The sequence below is a fragment of the Acipenser ruthenus genome, chromosome 24, assembly GCF_902713425.1.
Source record: "Acipenser ruthenus chromosome 24, fAciRut3.2 maternal haplotype, whole genome shotgun sequence".
NCBI lineage: Eukaryota > Metazoa > Chordata > Actinopteri > Acipenseriformes > Acipenseridae > Acipenser > Acipenser ruthenus.
Window position 1 is genome coordinate 26,033,155 of NC_081212.1, and position 19,382 is coordinate 26,052,536.

A 19,382-nucleotide genomic window follows, 5' to 3' on the forward strand; every position below is an offset into this window, starting at 1 on the left:
AAAGAGTTTTAGTGTTTTACAATAAACGCTACAGGGTAACAACTAATGTGTATCTATATTATTATACAACATAATACATGCCTCGACAAGAATGCATTACACTTATTTTCCTGTTTATTTAAATGAACATATATAGTTAATGTAACAGGACAGACTTTTAATGCAACCTTCAGTAATTATTTCCAAAGAATGTAGCTGTTCGATACAAACGCTATTTAGAAATAATATCCACAATCACAGCGCGGTTATAACTTGAACGCGTGACGTGTACACGCCCCGATAAACCAATAATGCAATCATTGGTTTCAGGTGATGTAGTTCTGGTCTGCATCACTAAAGACGGGCGTGTCGCGATATAATGTGTTTGGGACTCCGTTGATGTTACACACAGAGATAAATAGTTGTTTTTTATTTTTATGTTTGTCCCCCCAAAAACGAGTATTTCAGGAATATGGACAGAGAATAAAGCTTTGAAGGTAGGTAACTGTGCGAAATAGTTGTGGGGATTGTTGAGCAATGAAATAACCACGTTTATGCAAAGCCTACTGCTGAAATTTTCTGGCACCACCAAGCAGTCAAAAGACCGATGAAACCATCATGTTTTTAATATGACATTTAAATAGTGCACCTGTGAACTGTAGTCTCCGTTCTCAAAATATGATCATTAATTCTTGGGAGATATTTTTAAAGAACTGACTATCGTTCACCAGTTATATACTTTCTCTGTAACCCTTAGGTTCTGTGGAGAACCAGTCTTCAATTCTATTTTGAAATATCGCTTTTTTATACAGCGTGCATCGTTTTAGCAGTCGTAGCAGGCCTATTGCACGCTGGTGCCCCTGAAATGTGTAAACTATCTTAGCAGAATGGTGGGTGAATAGCTTCACAAATTATCATGTGAAAAATGTTCTATCAATGAGAGGAGCCTCTGGATCATTTATGATTGAATACAACAGAGAGCAATTCAAACACCTCATAACGCCAGCAGGGGGCGCGAGTGGAACACATTTTGAGCGCTCGTAATTTAAAGGGACTGGAGAAGAGGCGTGGTTAGATGTGTATTTTTTTTTTTATTATTGTTACGTACCACTGGCTACGTATTCTTGCAATCCCGTTGACGTCGTTTCCTGTGGTTCGTGGACTGCTTCTTTCTCCGCGCAGGTCGGTGTGTGTCGCGCGGCGGGGGGGGGTATTTTTTTTTTTTTTTTTGCTAGTCCCGGAGCTCTTTGGGAGGGGATTAAAGTAAGCGGGGTGTGCCAGGAGGAATACCGCGCACTCGTATTTTAAGGTCAATAGGGGAGGGGGGGAAAGAGCCAACAAATAGAACGAATCAGTTGGAAGTTTTCAGAAAACCCAGGGAATATTAAAAGTGTTTCAAAGTAATCTTTAATACAACAAGCGGGGACCGACGTATCTGGCTCCTGAAGTTACAGTATCGGATTGCATGCCTTGGCCGCTGCAGCTGATCGTTGGACGGTTTTGTTGAAGCACCGATCGCGGAGCGGCGGAGAGCTGGGTTGCAGCTGAGACATGGCGCTGACGCTGCTGCCGCCTGCGTGGAGGAGCAGAGCGGTTTAAAAACGGCATCAAGACCGCCCTTCTGAGGGCTCTCACTCCGGGGAGGAATCGGGAAGGGAGTCCGGGGAAAGAGGAAAGGATAACAAGGAGCTCGGGCCGTGGAGAGTGGAAGCACGATCCAGACTGTGTGTGCATTGCATTGCATAGCTAGCGAAGGATTCCCACTGTGGAAACCTAGAGAGCGAGCCGCGGGAGGAGCGTGAAAACGAGACAGACTGGCTGGCAGAATCGCGCATTGTTTATTTGTTGGAGAGACACTCTCTGCATTACTCAATCGAGTAAGGAAGCAAAGTTCTGAAACTGTGGGAGACACACATCTCAACCGCGTTGGGGTGAAAGGTGAGTCCGGGACGTGCTTCTGGTATTCCTAGTCCGTGTGGCGTTTTGATCTAGTCCTTGTTTTGGGAGAGCTTGCTTGTGTACAAGTGAATGCAGTATTACACGGATCTTCTGACGTTTTGCGCACGGTTCAGGTTGTGGAATGTACACGTGTTTTAAGTTGTAACCTGTGTTAGTCACACTCGCTTTGAATCCAGCAGTATTCTGCAAAGCTGTCAACACAGCGGTGCTTGCTAAGCAATTCTATTGCGAGACACATATAATCCAATTCAGTACAGCGTCCACCCCACCCGCTTCGGATTGGGCATTCACGAGTTCCTGGAAAGTTCTGCTCCCGGTAATGAAGGGGAAGCTCCTGCTTGTGGTTTGTGTGCGCGATCTCTCGTGATGCTTATTTGTGCGAGTCAGCGCCAGGCAGCAGCAGAGATCGAGGGAGATCATTCACTGAACCAGTTTGTCTAGTACTAGCACTGATGCTGTTTCGCAACCAGGTTGGGTTCTAGTCCAGACTTCAGAGTTTAAACTTGAAATAGTAGCTATCGTCGCTGCGTGCCATCTCAACTTTGGGGAATTGGACCATTAAGAAGGACAGGATCCAACAAAACAAAAAAACTAGAGAGGTAAAATGCTTTGAAGTAGATGTCTTATTATATTTATTAGTGTATACCTGAAGTTATATTGTTTACATATTATCCTGTACATAAATATCGAGTTCTTTCCGGGACTTAAAATACGGAACTGCTGTAGCTTGTAATAAGGACTGAGGTGGTTGTGTAGACGTTTATTTGTAATCCCTTTAGAAGGCATTAATGATGTATTATAAATAATGGAATTAAGTTCTAGATTTGTTTTCACTACGAGCACGGAGAGAGTGAGAGATCCGTGTTTTCTGCAGATACAGAAGTCTTTGTTGAACACACTTGTGTGTTTTGTTTTGAATGTGTTCATGAAAGCTGGGTTACAATGATTTGAATAACAAACACACGCACACGTTGAGGTTTGGGAACGCGTGCACCTCCTGTTCTGTATATCGGCACCCTGCTTGCGAGCAGGTCCTCCATACTGGTCAGTGTTACTGTTGTGAAAACTTTGAGAATTTAACGTTTTATGGCGCGAACATTCTACCCAAGTCATTCTAGAATTGTGCGACTTGCCATTCGAGAACGGGTCGAATCGTGAAGCTTCTCGTTTGCTTCCTGAATTTATTTTTTTAATTGATAAACATTAAATTGTGGCATTTATAAGTCATTCTACCTGAGATTGCTACTTGCGATCTTTTAATAGTTTTGCCAAACAAATTATTGTGAATATGTGCTTCTCTTTTTGGGTTTAGTGAAAGTACATGCGCTTTGGAATTGAAGAATCGTGTGCGGGTTTTGAAAATCGAGTCGCATTCATATTAAATTGCGACCCACGGTAAAGCCGAGCCGTGCATAGTGAATATTATAATTTATTATATAGAGCAATTGGCCATGTTCAGTGTTGCGTGCTGCCTTGGTGAAATTCTACAAGTAATCGTTCAATTAAACGAGCTGGGATCGGTATTTGTGAAGTTGTAGAATGTAAAGTGCGTTGACTTGCTTGTGATCATAGATACGTGGTGTAATCACGAGTGATTTAATCCTAATAACCCGTTCAAGGGGGATCTCGTCTTATATTTAGTTCATACCCCCTGCTGCGGCATGCAGTCGATGGCTAAACTGTAAACAAGACGGTAAGCCAGTGTCTCCCCGGAATAAAACGCGGTATACCAATAGAACATTGTGAGCTTTAAAACGCTACACAGGTTAAACTTGTAGTTTTGTCCCTTTTTGTATTTATTTTTACTCCAGCAAGGTTGGCTGTCTGTGGTTCAATCCCTCCAATCCGGTTCTGCGGTCGTGAATAGGGTGTAAATAAGTTACATAGAAAAGAGTGATCTGAAATCGCAAGGATGTTTGCATGCGTTTAAGGTAGTATTGCATATTGTGGGTGCTTGCATGCTACAATTCTACAAGCTCACCCTGACAAATGACTGGGCTGATCACTTTAAAGCAGATTAGCATTGTCCCTAATCTGAAAAGCAGATCGTGTTTGCTAATAGACATCTCCCTCATGGCATCCCTCTATATAATACTGTGCTTCTTTTAAAACTGAGTGAGATTTAGAGAGGTAAGAGTCTCTGTCCAGAGGAGGAGGGGAGGTATTGACTTTCTTCCCATTAGTACAGACTCTCTCTCCAGTGGCCTTTCTCTGGGACTTGTATGTATCTTTCTCTGATCAACCCTTTGGAAGGTCACAGAGTTATTTCAGGTACAAGGCTCCAGAAGCCTGTTTTGGTTTGATTTGACTACCAAAAAGCCTTTGAACAGGGTGAGCTTATTTGTGTAAATATTTGAGTGTTTGTGGGACTCTGACACAGAGTGATCTCGCATGGCGAGCAGGTCCAGACAGACGCATGCCTCCCTTGTCTGGATCTGCGAGGCCAGGGCACCGTTTCCCTGGAGATACCTGTATGCGATGCATGCTCATTATGTCCGTGCCAGTAGATCCAACCCTCCATACGGCTATCTAGAAGAGATGTTTTCTCAACCCCTCTGTGTGCTGCACGCTCCCTCCTTAATCTCCTTTTAATGCACTCCGCTTGTGTGCTTCTGTGCCTGCCAATGCAAATGCTTGGGCCTGTTTTGCTTTTCAATGCAAATGATAAACTAATGCTGATGGAGGAAGATGGCTTAACCTTGTCATCTCATTTGTAGGTCTCGTGGAGCCCCATGGGGGACTCCGGTCTAGCTTGTCAAAGAAGGCTTTTATTGAGGGTCATGTTGGTTATATGATATCAGACAGAGATTCAACTGTGCATGAGTTGGACAGATTTCCCTGTGACTTCCAATATTTGACAATTTGTGTGTGTAATACATACAAACTGCCTTCTAAGAATGGCCTAATGAGAAACCATACTGTCCTTGGTGTAACTGTGTGTTTAAATGCACACAGGATTCTAAAATCCTAAATGTAAAATACTTGATTTTAGTATTTAATTTTTCAGAAATCTGTAAATGAATCCGCAGTGTGTCGTGTGAATCTCTTTTTCACCCCCCTCCTCGCAGCGGGGTGTGTGATGTTGACTTTGACTGAAAAGAGCTGTGCTCCCTGAGTGAGCTCACAGGGGCTGGCTTTAGTTTGGACTGTGCTCTCTGTTTGTCTGCTGTTTTATAAGTTACTAAGTGGGCAGGTTAAAGCTCAGTGTAACAGAGTGCATTTGCTGCTCTGTCTGTAAAAACACCCGACGCTTGCAACTAACCTGCCAGCGTTGCACAGGTAAGTCTGACAAACAACTCTTCTCTCTCTCCTTATCGCCTTCCTAAATTATGCATGAATTTTGGCCTATTTTGTGAAGTGCTTCACAAATGTGCTGTAGCCTCAGACAATGCATGGGCAGTTGAGCTTCCTCTCTGGGGCAGAGCTGCGCTCCAGCTCTTCACTTGTGCACACCTGTAAAGCAGAGTCTTCATGAAAGTGCTTGTGTGTTCCCTGTCTGTGCGTAGAGGTGGTATTGCTTGAAGTGGTACGTGGTTGTGCTTTTCTCTCTCGTTGGTGTGTGTGTGCATCCCTGTATGGTACACGGTGCTGGTCTTCGTTTTGAAGAAACAGTGCATTCAGACATGGTAAATGAAGTACAGGCTTCTCTGGTTTGGTTGGTTCTCAAGGAGTGAGCGTCTGTCCCAGCACTTTTATATGCAGAGTTACTTGCTTAGTCTTGATGCTGGAGGTGTGAAGGCAGGAAGCAGACAGTTAATCCACTGTCACCAGTGAGTGCTGTGTGGCTGCTCTGTTTACTGTGGGGTCTGGGGTCACTGCTGCGATGGTCCTGGTGTCTATAAAGGTCTGCATGTTTGTTTTCCTTGATGGAAACATGCTGTCTAGCACAATTGCACCTACACTTTGGTCAAATGTTTTTTCTCTTTCTGGCTACATACAAGTAGCATGCGCATGTTTGACTGGGCAAGTTTGTGAACAAAACATGCTGATGTATTAGTTTGGTTTTTTTACTGGAAATGAGATGCTTCCTTCTCCGTGGTTTCCAGAAAAAGAAAAAATACATGAAATAGCACTGCCTTCTCATTTTATTTTATGTGTTTTTTCTACAATGAATTGCCACAGTATAGTACATTTTTTTTTGGGGGGGGGGGTTATTTCTATCCAACGAGTGATCAAGGACAGCTGTCCCTTAAACCTCGCCATTAAATTGCTCGGGCCCACCTATGTAGTCTTGCTGTTTTTTGGCTTGCAGGCAAAGACTAATGAGTGCCTTTTTCATGACTAATTCTGTCCACTTGTCTAGCCGTCCCCCTCATTGGTGTGATGGCGTAGTCTCTTGGTTTTGTGTGATAAGAATTGAAAGTTTCAGATGAATTTGAGGGTAGTGCTGCATGTTTAGCTAGTTTTAGAAAGCGCTGTGATGTGAGGCTGTTTTAAGTTTGCTCTGTGTACAGTATGCTTCAGGGTTCCTGTGCTGCTGCAAGCATTCTCACTGGGGGGGCTTCTACTAAGAGCTCTTGTTAAGAATGTCTTTGATGAAATGCTTTGAAAGAGTGCGCTTGCTTGTCTGCTCCCATTTGTAGAGGCTCACTCCCCAGACATGAGGGGAAGTCTGTCCTGGACAAGACTGGATTATAGTCCTGCACGCCTTCTTTAACCACACACAACTCTTATTTTATGCTATGTCTTTCTCCCTTCTAAGTCCTACCTCCTAAGTGATTGATTGGAGCTGTCTGTCAACTGGAGTCCTGTTTTTATCTCAAGTGCTCATTCAGTCTCCTGGGGCTGCGTGCTTTAGTGTGAGGCAGTCATCTGATTCCCTTGACTCTGTGCACGGCTGGATGCCGCTAACATTGTTAGACAAATTAAACACTGATGCTACGGTACAGAAACTGTCCTGGGGATTGAGCTTCAGCCCGCAGTTATGGGGTGCACAGAAGCTTCTGCTTTTTAACAGAAATGACAAGTCAAGCTGTCTAGCATTGCATGAGAATGGGCTGTGTGGGAGAGGAGTATGGAAATATTGGAGATGGGAATTCATTATAAATGGTTTTTGCTTTCAAGTAAAAGCCCTGCTATTTCCTGTTTACAAACACAATCCTGCTGGAGGGTTTGCTTTCTATAAAATCGTGGTTGCTTTATCTTCTAATAGTTGTCATGAAGGAAGTCCAGTTCTGAGGTTTTAAAATGGGTTCCTGTGCCGGCAGTAATGTCCTTCCTGTGCCTCGGGCTGCACTGCAAACCCCTCCTGTGCTTCAGGAATGTGCTCAGCAATGCAGGGCCTGGCTGCTGCAGACGATGGTGGGAACAGGTTGTAAAACATGTAGTGAACTAGCCAGACTGCTGCTCAACAGATACAGGGCATGCTGGTGTGTGGGCTTGTCTCTGAGGTGTGTTCTTCACACCACGACTGCCCTCTGGGTCAGCTGTCTGTAGAAAGCAGTTTCAGACTTTGGGGGGGGGCACAAGTGTAATTATACATATCTTTTTGGATATGCTGAGAAGGCAGTTTTATTTTTATATTTTTTTAATATTTCTTTTGGAACCCAAAAGTGAAGATTTTATTACATAAAAAAAAAAAAAAAAAAAATTCTTATCCTGTTTTAAAAAAAAAAACAAAAACTGTGCTTTAAATCCTGCTGACGTGTTGCCGGCAGGAAGTATTGATTCATAACGAATGGTGAGGGAGCCACGCAGCACCCCTGCCTACGTGAGGATGCTGAGATGAGGAAAGGGGGGAGAGATTTGTATTTGAAAACGGATTTAATATTTTAAATGCACTAAGCTTGTTAAAGATGTTCACGTTGGCGCGTTTAACACCAGACCTGAATCTGCCTTTTGGTCGGGCAGCTTTTCTATAGAGATCTTGATACTCTACCTATACAGTAATGCTGGCTCTGAACCCGACCCAGTCTTTCACACCCAGGTTTTTGTTTCAACCAGTTTTGCTTGTATTGGCACCTGGTGATGGTCACATACTGGGCTGAGCTATCCTTGCACTACACACTGTTTTTAAAGTCTCAGTAAGTTCTGCCTTTTGAATTTAACAACCTTGCTGTCAATACAGTATGATGATGAGATTCTCAATTTAAAAATCTGTGTAGATCAAATTGGTAAGATTATTTTTGTAGCAGTTTGGAGAATTTATTGCACATTTTATCTACCCCCCTCCACCCAAGCTAATTTACATGAACAGTGTACTCTAGCTATAATGTTTTACAGGTTTGCTGTCAAGCCCAAGGTGTTTTAGGCAAATCAACTGTCTTCTGTATAGACAGTGTGGGAGGGAGGGTTCTGCTACAGCCGGCTGTGAACAATGAACTTATATTGCAAACCTACAAACCCATCATTTCTTAAGCACTGTACAAACACTGTATGGGTAATGATGCATTTCATATTAATCAAGTCTTATGTTAGATCGTATACTTCATCATTAAACTGTCTTCACCTTTTGAAATGTTGCTGTTGGCGTTGCTGGAACTCTCAGTGGAACAGCTTTATTTTATTGCGCATCAAATATATGGCTACTAACTGAGTTTGGCATAAATACATTTGCATATAAAGTTTTGAATTCAGTCCATAGAAATTGCTACAAATGTGTGATCTTGTAGAATTTAACGAGATTCTATCCCCTTCACTCAGGGCTGCTGGACATTTGATTGTGTGTCTTGTAAATATAAAGAGTGGGTTGTTCTCCTTCAACAGGTTTTCTTTGTACAGTGCTGATCTCCGTGGACGCTGACAGTGAGGTTACATGTGCCTGAGGCAATTGTGGCCATTTGGAAGGAAGCTGGACTGAGGGACGGTTTCATATCGCAAGGACAGGGGCTGGAGACCTGCATCGTTCCTGATGGATCTCAGACTGGGTTCAATACTGCTTGGGACGCTGCTGGTCGTTCTGACCTCACTGGTCACTCGAACCACAGGGCAGAAAATTTACACCAACACGTGGGCGGTCCATGTGAATGGGGGAGTGGAGGAAGCTGACCGGATAGCCAGTAAACATGGGTTTATTAACCACGGGATTGTAAGTACCACAAACACATTGATGCCTTCACTCGCATACCTCTTAACTCCTTTCACAGCAATTCATTTTTCAGGCTGCTGCAAGGGATGCCCAACAGGAATTGCAGGGATGCTTTGAAGGAAAGTAGTCTGCTGGGAATTGTAATTTATTGTGTTAGTGAACTGCTGTGTAGTGGTGATGGTGTTTGTGCTTGGAGCAGAGAATGGGGTCCTGTATGACTATATATGCATTCATAACAGTCCCTTCCGCAGTTCCTGCACCTAATCCAGCATTTCTACTGTAGGGTTTAAATCAGGAACCTCATGGGGGGGCTGTGGGGTCTCTTGAGCTGCTCTGTCCCCTGTTGGTGTAAGTGCCGTTGATTTGTGGTGAGATCCTGAGTGGGGCTTTTCATTTTCTGGTTCCTGGTATGTTGTTGTGGATAAGGACACTTGCTGGCAGTTTCTCATGATGTCATCTGCCTCACATGGTGCTCCTCAACTAGTTCCTATGGTGGGGAGGGTGTCCTATGTGTTTTGGTTTGGTTTGAGTTCAGCGAGTGTTTGCATGCATGAAAAGCAGGTTTTGCAAAACAAAGTACAGCACACCTGTGTAAATAAATGTAGGTTGTATTCCTTTGCAAAGACAGTCTCCCTGGTAGTGCTCGGACTCGGACAACCTCAAGTGTAACCAATCACTAGTGTGTTATATTTAACTAGACTAGTTCTGCTAGTTGTGGGCAGCAGTCCTCTACTGTAAACCTGCAGGTATGCAAAGCTTCTGCTTTTGTATTTTATTCTATGCAGTAATGGTAACAAATACAAGTAATCAGGGGGATTATTAAACTGGTTCAGTTAAACTGTACAGGACTTCCGTTTTAACAAGCTGTTATCAGAAGGTTGCGTATACACAGAATGGTAGCATTAACAAAGGGAAGTGCAGTACGCCCAGTTAAACATTACTTATTTGCATTACTGTATAAAGGTCTTTGTTTTATTCATGTATACTTTTAGTTGTATTGCTGCAGACCTGCTTGTAAATCGCAGAGCAAGGAATGCACGTCTTTGATCATCATTTGGGTGGCAGTGTTTGAGCTGAGTGCAGGCATTCAGCATAGTTGCAGGATGTTATCTGGTTTTAAATTATCTTCATTTCCTGTAGCCTCTTTTAATTGAGGGCAAAGCCATACATAATTGTTTACTACAAGCTGAGTTTGTACTTCAGCAAATTGAATCTTTGTAGGCGTGCAATAAATTAAACATTTCTTAATTCTTACCAGCCCAAGATGCCTTGATATAGTTCCTGGCCCGTCTCCCTGTGCTTGTTTACAAGACTCTTGTCTTGAGTATTCATAGCACATCAAAATACATTGAAGTTGTGTATTGCCATGCAGGATGCACTTGCAAGCTCATTAGAGTGCCAACATTATGTACCAAGTTGGTGTTCTGTGTAGATTTAAAAAAATTAGCCAGGTGGTCATTTCTGTAGCCCAACACAGAATTCTTTCTCTATTGTACCGAGCACAGTGGTTACTGCCGCAGTGTCTGTTGCGTTCTGTGTTGGAAAGTGTCTGTATTGTACTTTTGAATGGTACATGCAGGAGCAATGGCACTGACCCCCCCCCCCCCCCCAGCTTGCTAAAGACGCCTGATGTAGGTGAAAGTCAAAATACTCTCTCTAGTTTCTTCAGTTACTGTGCAGCTGCAAGGCTCCACTTGAACAGTTCCAGCTAAGGTTAACCAGACCCTAGATACAGCAATCCGTGCTGTGGCAAGAACAGGTCCTTCTGTTTGTTTTGTTTTTTCAGAACGATATCCCGTCCACTTTCTCTCATACGCATGTCTCTGTATGATCCCTGTCCGTGTTGCATGGATTCTTGTGTGAGTTTGCAGCTGCCCCCCCATTTGGTACCTCTTCCATCCCTTCTGCTTTGTATGGAACGTGTAATTGCTTGGCCATCCTCTGAGGGTGGTGTTACTGTACACTACAGCGAGTGTCATTCTGTATGTATGACCTTGCTTGCTGTAGCTGCCTTGAATGCTTCTGTATCTGGAGAGTTTTGTACAGGGCCAGTTCTGTCAGCATGTTTGCGTTCTTCACAAGTAACAGCTGGCAGTGCAAGACAGGGCAGTCCTGATCCATTGACCTAAATTACCTTTTTTTTTTTTCTTCTTTTTTTTTTTTTTTTTTTTTTTTTTTTTAGATCTAGTTTTCCAAACAGTCTGATTCCACAGGGAAACAATGTGGGCTGAATACAATCCTCCCTCTGGAGTGTCCTGTCCTCATTGATGAATGTCTGTCTGATTTTGTGACAATAATTCGCGCCTAGGGAAATTTAAAGCTGGGCTTGGTTGTAACCCCACCCGCTGAATGAATCTTGGGCTTTGTTTTGCCAAAGCAGCCAGATGCTGCTTTGCTCATCTTGGCATTTCTGCAGGCACAGCGATTTCAAATCCAATCTGACCTCAGTTTTTTTAAGACCGGTCTTTATTTTTTTTTTTTATTATAAGGAATGCAAACCCTGCTACACTAATTATTATTATTTGTTTATTTAGCAGACGCCTTTATCCAAGGCGACTTACAGAGACTAGGGTGTGTGAACTATGCATCAGCTGCAGAGTCACTTACAATTACGTCTCACCCGAAAGACGGAGCACAAGGAGGTTAAATGACTTGCTCAAGGTCACACAATGAGTCAGTGGCCGAGGTGGGATTTGAACCGGGGACCTCCTGGTTATAAGCCTGTTTCTTTAACCACTGGACCACACAGCCTCCTCACTAGCAGCCTGCTTATTTATAGAGTTCAGTCGCAGTACCGAGTTAGCGTTACTGAAGACCGAAGGTGAAGACTATACCACCTGAGAGACTTTAATAATGGTCTTGTGTTCTTAAAAGATGTAGTAGCTGTAGGATGCTATGGGGTTTGTATAGGACTGGGCACTCTAGTCAGATCAGGGTTTGGTTTTGTCGAGAGTGTTATATAGGCGAGCGTCACTAGGTTGTGTTTTGGTTTCAGTAATGTAACAAGAAGAGTTTATAAGTGATCCAAAGGCCTGGCCCAGCTTATCTTGGTTCTCTTTCTGAAATTGTGCAGACGGCTGAACAGCTGTGTTTTCTGAGCTGGATTGAGCTAATCTTTCCTGATTCTGTTCCCCCAGCTGACCAGCTTCATTTTGGATAGGAATCAAGTGCCTTTTTTTAATACTCTTGGCAGTTGTATTTACAATAGCTATTGCAAGCTAACTGTGGACTGGATTCCAGGGTTTTTGGTTAGTGGGTTTTTTTATTTTTATTTTTAAAACTACAGTGCGCAGGGAGACAGGAAGGGGACACACTTAATAATTGAGCTCAAGGCTCCTCTCTTCTAAAGCACCTAATTCAGGCCTCGTCTACACCAATAAATGAATTCTTCTTTTTCCTTTAAGTGCATCTGGGGATGCTTTTGTATGATCCAAACTCAGGAAGATTAGATCCTCCCAAACAGCAATACAATGTAATAAAACCTGTCCAGGGCAGCGCTGCACGTCCGTCAAAGTTTCAATTAACGCAACCCATATGCTTCGTCATGCAGCATCCTGAACATATTATAATTTTTTTTTTTTTGTCGGCAAAGGGATGATGAACTGCATTCGTAAATCCTGTTCTCGGCAAATGTCCCGGCGGTGACCGCATGGGCTCCAGTGTGAAGATCTGGGTTACCTGGCATTTCCGCACTCCTCTGAATTTCCCCCTGCGCACTCGCTCTTGTACTGGAGTTTTGTTTCTGGTCACGCACAGGGTTCATTTCGGGATGCTTCAATGAAACCTGTGGTTTTTCGTGTGAAAGTAAATCTTCAAACGGTAGCTGTGTCAACTGCGGTTACAACAAATACGCTGCTTTTCTGCAGCTCCAGTTCTTAGGCAAGAAGTGGTGTGAAACATGACATCTGTGTGGTTTTCAAACTGCGTCCTTGCTGATTTCTGATGCTTAATCAGTCAGGTACTTTTTTACAAAAAATTTTTTGGACGCCAACACACGCAATGGCAATAAAACTGGGGTGGGGGTGGTTGTACAAATGCTCATGAGCATGTTTTGCTATTTATTTATTTATTTTAGTATTTTTATTGGTTTATGACGTGAAACCCTCTTCACCTTCTGTCTTCAGTAACTCTAACTCGGACTGAACTCTTGACAAATAAGCAGGCTGCTAGTGAGGGATGTTTGATGTAATTGAGTTGATGTGATTATGGAGATGAATAAGAGACTCTAATTTCATTAGAAAGAGAACGGCACTACTGCCAGAGGGCTTTCCAAGAAGATGGCCCAGAGGAGGCCTGATGCTTGACGGTTGGTATCCTGTAAATTTGACATGGACATCACACTTCGTTTTATTTGTGTACTGCAAGTGGTTTCCCGGTGGACTTTGATTTTAATTTTTTTAAATGCTTTTGTAGCGTTTAACAATATAAAACATGGTGTATGAGAAGGAAGCCACTTCATGCCAAACCAAAAAAAAAAGTAGACCAAATGCTGCCTGGTGTAGCGTTGATGTGCAGTAAGAGTCCTGTACCATGTAGCAGCGTAGCTGATGAAATGCATGTTTCAGCCGGTGCTGTACCCTCCTTCAAGGGAAGCCTTGGCCGATGCTCTCTCAGCACAGCTGCTCCTGTGTTTTTGTGGTCCTGCTAGCAGCTGCGTCGCTGACGTCCAAGTCAGAAGTCTTACTCACCGAATACATGACAGGAAATGACTTGCACTGTTATTGTGTTGGAGTTAATGCTCCTAAAATAGGGAGCTTTTAATTCCGACCTGATAATAAAATTGTAACTTTTGAAGATTAGACGGGATTCTACACTACAGGCAATGTAATTGCAGTGCTGTAGCTTGGTTTTTTATAGTGGTTCACTTTTATTGGTGTATGAGAAGTTGCACCTAGTCGTGCCCCCGATTTTTTTTTTTTTTTTTTTTTTTTTTTTTTTAAATTAGGAACTATACCCTGGTTCCCAGCAGATGTGGCATTTGCACTTCATGAACTCCAAATTGGCTTTCATCAGAGTTTGACAGGTCAATTTATCTAAGTAAATAGAGTAAGTGCTTGTAAAATCCTATAAGGGCAGGCTGGATACATGAGATGAATCAGGAATTCATTGTTGGATTACAGGGGTTTTCAACTGGGGGTACTGCTAGGGGTCATGGGGGGGTACACAGGATGACTCAGAAATGCACTAATAAAAATGAAAGAAATGATCTTGAATTTAACAGTATTATATACTCTAAACCATGATGTATACTTATTTAATCCCGACCAGAAGGGGTACAGTTTCAGAAAAAGGTTGAACCCCTGGGTTACAGTACTGCACTACTGACATGTTGCACCACAGACAAGTGGGTTGAGTCCTGACACTCCCGATAGTACTGTTTTATTCTGTAGCCTTGGTCGTCGAACACAAGTTTCTTTTGTTGGTGCATTGCTAGGATATCCAGAGAGTTTGGAGAGGGTGCTTCGAGATTGCTAGGGAGCTCTGCATCCCACTAGACCAAGCGCTGCTTTCCCTTGCTTCAAAGTAAGCGACTCCAGTTATGAAGTTAGATGCGTGAAGTTGAACAAAGTTGCTAATAACAAGCACACGTGATTTCTACATTATGATGGTGAAAAAATGAAACTGCTGTATAGGCAGTCACTAGTGTAAAAATATCGCAAAGGTCTGCAAATAGTATCTCGTCAGTGATCAGTACTTCCCTTTGATGCACATTGCCCAATTAGATCTGGAAGATTAGAAATGAGACATTTCCTTTTTGAAGCATTTTGCTATAGACGTAGGTTTCGAGTTTTCTGTTTTCAGCGGGGAGGATTAACTGTGTATTGGGGGTGGGGGAGGGAAAGGAAGGAAGGGGGAGGCCCCCCCCCTTGCTGGAAATACTGTATGCTTGCCAATCGGCTCTGGGGTTGAACTGATATCTTATCACAAAAGTTGATGTCCTTGTTAAAGCTCAATCTCCACGGTTTGAAAGGAGACCTTGTACTGCGTCTTTAGGTCCCCACAGTTGTACAGCTGTATTGTTTGTGTGACTGCCTGGATGGGATGTTTTTAATGTGAACATCCTATTAACATGTAGTGGCTGGTACAGTAGAATACACTCCCCTTTTTATCCTACAATTTTCCCCAGGATATCGAGCTACAGTTAAAGGGCCCCTGCTGTCGTCTAGCAGTCTTCTACCTCCATCGCTGAGAACAGGAAGGACATGGCTGTTCCGGAGTGCACTCTCCTCTCCTGCAGGGAGGTTGTGTTCCAGTGACCCTGTCTGTATGATCTGACAAACCCACACAAAAGGCCCTTTCTCGGCTCCCCTGCTTGGAGGGGATCACACTGCAGTGGCTTTCCTTCAGCAGACAAACGCAGCTTTGTACTCGCATGGCCATTCCCAGGCTGCTACCACCAAGCGTTCTAAGTGTGTGTGTTTTTTTTTTTTGTTTTTTTTTTATATAAAAGTAATCTATCTGCAACAACCTTGAATTTTTTATTTTTGTTCAAAACCCATTTTCCTGCTACTTTTCATTTGTAGTGGTGCCAGGTGGACTGGGATCCAGAAGTTTTTACTGGGAGTGACTGCTGTTCCTGATGGCGCTCCCCAGTGGTCTACCAGTTCTGTGTCTGTTTTTAGGTGTGTGGTGCATTTGGTTTAGGACCTGGCAATAAAAATCCAGGGTGATCTGCAATACATCGAATCATTTGCAGATTCACATGTGTCCATGTAAGGAAGTGGATGCAAACCTGAACATGAGAATTGCCATGTGAACCATTTGCTTAATCTGTTCCCAAGTTCCACTTGTTCCCAAGATATTTAATATATGTAAATATTGCACTGTCCAGCTTCCAGCTGACTTAACAATCCAACCCTCAAATTCCAACCCGTAACTAATCCGAGACTTGAAACCAAGCCTAAAGGGTTGTCAATGTGAACTGGAATTGCTTGCCGTTCGCACAGTTAGTTATTTTAGTACCCAGTGGAGTGATGTGGCCGCTCTCAGGAAGAGCGCGCAGGCAAGGCTCCACAGGTTTGTGCACAGGTGTTTACTTCAGAGGCCCAGCACTTCAGCACTGCTTCCTCTTTGTACAACACACAGCATCACTGAAGTGTTACTGTTTAGTCTGTGTAAGAAATGAGGTATCTATTCGTCACCAGAGTCTATGGTCCTCACAATTTGAGAACACATCAGCACAGTTTCTGTAATACACTGAGTGAACATGTGTAATCATTTTTTTACATAGCTGTAATGTATTCCTGCTGCAGGATATTGTTTCAATCCTCAATTCCTCTTCTACTGTGACGTACTGAATACTGCAATGCTCCCAAGTGATTTAATAGTCAAGATGATTTTGCCATTTCTTCGTATATGATCTTGCCCACTGAGATTAAACAGTCCAATGCATTGTGATGCCCAAGGCAGTTCTTCCATTGCTTTAGGGATACAACAGCATCTACCGGTCTGCAGTGGGAGCTTGAGAACTTCATTGTCATGCGGCTGCAGGTAATTGTCAATGAAGCTAACGAACTGCAGAGATTCAGCGGGCAGACATGTCTGGTTCAATTATATATATATATATATATATATATATATATATATATATATATATATATATATATATATATATATATATATATATACACATTTATATATATACATTTATATATATAAAAATTTATATATATATATATATATATATATAAAAATGTATATATATAATTTATATTTTATTTAATGTAAAACAAGTAGGGGTGGGATCTGCACACCAAAAAAATCCAGGTTCTTGCCTTTAACTGCTGGGCACAAACCATGGCCCTCATTCAATATGTCTCGGTAAAACCTTCAATACAAATTCAACTCAATTAGCCAAGAGTATAAATAACATTGATCCTGACTGCTTGCTTGCTTGTAACAGACTGCTGAAGTGAGTTGAGTTAGCAGGACATTTTAATGGCTGTTTATGTCCTGCAGTCTCAGAGCATGCCAAAAGCTGTTTCTTTGTCTGAAAATATAGGCTACTGATTTTACTGTAGATGAACCTGAGTCAGACTGGAGGGTGCAGTGTTAGGAACCTGGGTACATGAGTTTAAAGTTATTTTTTTATATATAGTATATGAAAAAATTAGCTCAATGATATGTATTGTGTGCTGATTTTAAACCCATGGATCAGGTAGCTAACTGGATTTAAATTAAAGGATTGACGGTTTTGTAATGAGTGTTAAAGGAAGTGGAAATCTGAACCCAGATATGGAGGCAGCATCTCCACTCACAAGGGTGTACCACCACTCTGAGCTAAACTAAAACGCTTTGAGGTCGGGAAGCAGAAATGAGATTTCATTACTTTAATTTCAAAGAGAACGAAGTTCAGCCCCTCCAGTCTGTCTAGGGGATAAGGTAGAACATGTTAATTACAGTACCATATTCATACAAAGTCTCTCTCCTTGTTTAGACATGTTCATTTCTGATCAGACCCTGTCCTCTGTAATGGAAAGCCATTTGCACAGTACTTTTGTAACCTGTTGAATAATAACCCCTCCTGAGTAAATCAAATGTAGTTTCAGCGCTTTTCTTTAATCGTGTAACGACAGAAATAATTGATCTCTTGTCATTAGGAACCTTTTTCCCCCGCAGCCTTCGTTTTAATGGATCACAGGGAGCGTTCTGTTTCAGCTGGTGTTCCGGAACACTGAGGAGCGGGCAGGGGCACCCGATTGGCTGAAACAGCGGGATGTATGCCATTATCCAGTTCAGTATTCGCGCAGCTTGTATAAATTTAAAACTTGTGGCCTTAGACACTGGGGGGAGTTAAATGCATGTTTTTATAGAAAAAGCAGTTAAGTGGTGCCTTTGGGCATAAAAGGAACATAAAGCTGGAATTTTATTGGAATGGACTTTTTTATAGAGGCGTGAAGGATGTGCCTTGTAGACTTTCAAACAGCTGAGCATTGGTTCCAGAGCTACTGCTTGGTACAGTGCAGTGTTGACCTTAAAGCTGCTTCAAACCGCATAACTTTTTTTTTTTTCTTTAATTTAAAAGCTGTATATATTAAATGCTTTAACTGCAGGAGAATGAAGTAGGTAATTCAGATTCTTTTAGATTTAAGTTATTTTCCCTTTACAAATTCTGTTGAATCCTGCTGCAAGTAAATCCTTTAGACCAGGGTAATAGTTCTGTACCCAGTAGCTACTGTGTTCAATTCTACAATGTGTGTGGGCATTACCTGCTCCCCCTTTTGTACTTCAGTTCAATCCAGCGTTCATGGGCTTTCCTTGACATGACTAACCAGTCCTGGTAGATTGGGTAATGACATCCTCACCCCCCAGGTGAGTCCCAGATGGCTCCTGTAGAATCCAGGTGAGTCATGCGGAGTGACGCAGATGCTGCTGACACACCCACCCTGTTCTTCTCTCCTCTTCTGCTTTTGAAACCTCAGCCTATTGCTTTTACACACGTTTACATGTGATGTCTGTGTGCTGCATGGGAAAATAATTCCTCCAGTGTTTCCCCCCGGTCCTCTACAATGATACTACAGTATGAAGTCTGGCTTCCAGGGCACACACAGAACTTGTACTGTCGGATGTAGTTTGCCCAAACCACAAAGAATATTGACTTTTGGGGGGGAAGCTTGCTTTAATTGTTTCAGAATAAAACCAAAGTATTGGTGTACTCACTTTTACATTTTTATTGCAGAGTATACTGTATGTAGACTGCATCTAATCCTGCGCATTGCTGGAACCACAGGAACCCCCCTCTGTGTAAATAAGCTCTCTGTCTGCGAGTCCCTGTTCGTTTGATCTCTCTCCTCTAAATGGACTCTGGCGTTTTTTTTGTTTCATTTAGTCAGCCACCAAAGGGATACCCCACCCCCATGCTGTAAACAGATGCTGAATGTGTAATAGATTTGAGCCCCCCCCCCCCCCCCCCCCCACACGCACTCAGTCCACCTTAAAATCCCAGATCAAGAATGACCATAATGGACAGAATAGTGTTTATTTTAATAGCCGCACTGAGTTTTGATTTCAAACCCAATTCTTGCCTCCTTTTGTTTCCCGTTCTTCAGGGAATGGGAATCTAGGTGATGGGACCAGTCTCTTGTACGAGACCTCCGGTTGCTTGAGTTATTGAATGCTGTGCGGTAGTGCTGGCTTCAACTCGCAACAGTGGGGTGACCTTATTAAAGGCTTTTAAGAATTAATAAATAAAAAATAGTGCTTTGCTTCTGGCATAGGAAGCTGGGAGTAGATTTTCAACACTCTGGAACCTCGGTTCTGTGTCACGCTGGCCCTTTTGCCTAAAGCAAATTGATCCAAACAGAACAGAGGTAGGAAAACCTTGCCCTGGGTTCTGCCTTCTCTTCCAAACCCCTTAACAGGATGTTGGCTGGCACACCTCTCTTTACTGATGGTTACAGAGATCAAGCAAATACCG

General features: G+C 42.7%; 1 protein-coding gene across 5 annotated transcripts in view; it reads left to right on the forward strand.

Annotated features, from left to right (window-relative positions):
- Positions 1-325: 325 nt before the first annotated feature.
- Positions 326-19,382, forward strand: part of LOC117429744 (furin-like) — a 62,995-nt gene continuing 43,938 nt past the window's right edge. Inside the window, exons 1-2 of one of the 5 annotated variants that reach the window (XM_058999001.1) lie at positions 326-476; positions 8,644-8,965. In XM_058999001.1, the coding sequence (XP_058854984.1) occupies positions 8,789-8,965 (177 nt within the window). In that variant the 5' untranslated portion in view covers positions 326-476; positions 8,644-8,788. Of the gene's footprint in view, positions 477-1,246; positions 1,918-2,384; positions 2,538-5,193; positions 5,218-8,643; positions 8,966-19,382 lie in introns of those variants that run through there. The other 4 variants (XM_058999005.1, XM_058999002.1, XM_058999003.1 and 1 more) reach the window with 4 other exon arrangements.